The following is a 523-nucleotide window of genomic DNA, read 5'->3' on the forward strand; positions in this document are numbered from 1 at the left end:
TGCTGCTCTGTTCCGCAGCAGCTTCTTCAGTTCTGCTGCGTAGATCGTGCGGGGACCCATGCGCTCGATTTGCTGCTTGCGTTTCTCTGCTGCTGCTGCTGCTGCTGCGTCGCCCGCAGCAGCAGCAGCAGCAGCAGCAGGGGCCTCCTCCCACAGCGCAGCTCCCTGCAGGTGGGGGCCCCCGGGGGCCCCCTCGAGGGCCTCCACCTCCTTCAGGGCCTCCTCCACTGCTGCTGCTGCTGCCCGCAGCGCAGCTTGTCTCATTAGTACCCTCAGGGGGGCCCCCGGCTGGGGGCCCCCGGGGGCCCTTTTCTTGCGGCGGGGGCCCTGGGGGGCCCCCTGGGCCTCCAGGGCCTCCTTGAGGGCCCCCTTTGCTGCTGCTGCTGCTGCTCCCACCACAGCTTCTCCCACCTGCAGCTGCTGCAGCAGGCTCCAGCGCTTGCTGCGGGGTTTGCGGTGGGGCGGCAGCTGCAGCAGCAGCTCCGGAGGCTCTGCTGCAGCAGCAGCAGCAGCAGCAGCTGCT

The 523-nt window shown here is 70.0% G+C and overlaps 1 protein-coding gene across 1 annotated transcript in view; it reads right to left on the reverse strand.

Annotated features, from left to right (window-relative positions):
- Positions 1–523, reverse strand: part of ETH_00041710 (50S ribosomal protein L1, putative) — a gene marked incomplete at both ends in the record, with an annotated part of 3500 nt that overhangs the window by 988 nt on the left and 1989 nt on the right. Inside the window, one exon of the mRNA XM_013373924.1 lies at positions 155–411. Coding sequence (XP_013229378.1) covers positions 155–411 — 257 coding nt within the window. The remainder of the gene's footprint in view (positions 1–154; positions 412–523) is intronic.

The sequence above is a fragment of the Eimeria tenella genome, genomic scaffold (assembly GCF_000499545.2).
Source record: "Eimeria tenella Houghton genomic scaffold, Eth_scaff1817, whole genome shotgun sequence".
Lineage (NCBI taxonomy): Eukaryota > Apicomplexa > Conoidasida > Eucoccidiorida > Eimeriidae > Eimeria > Eimeria tenella.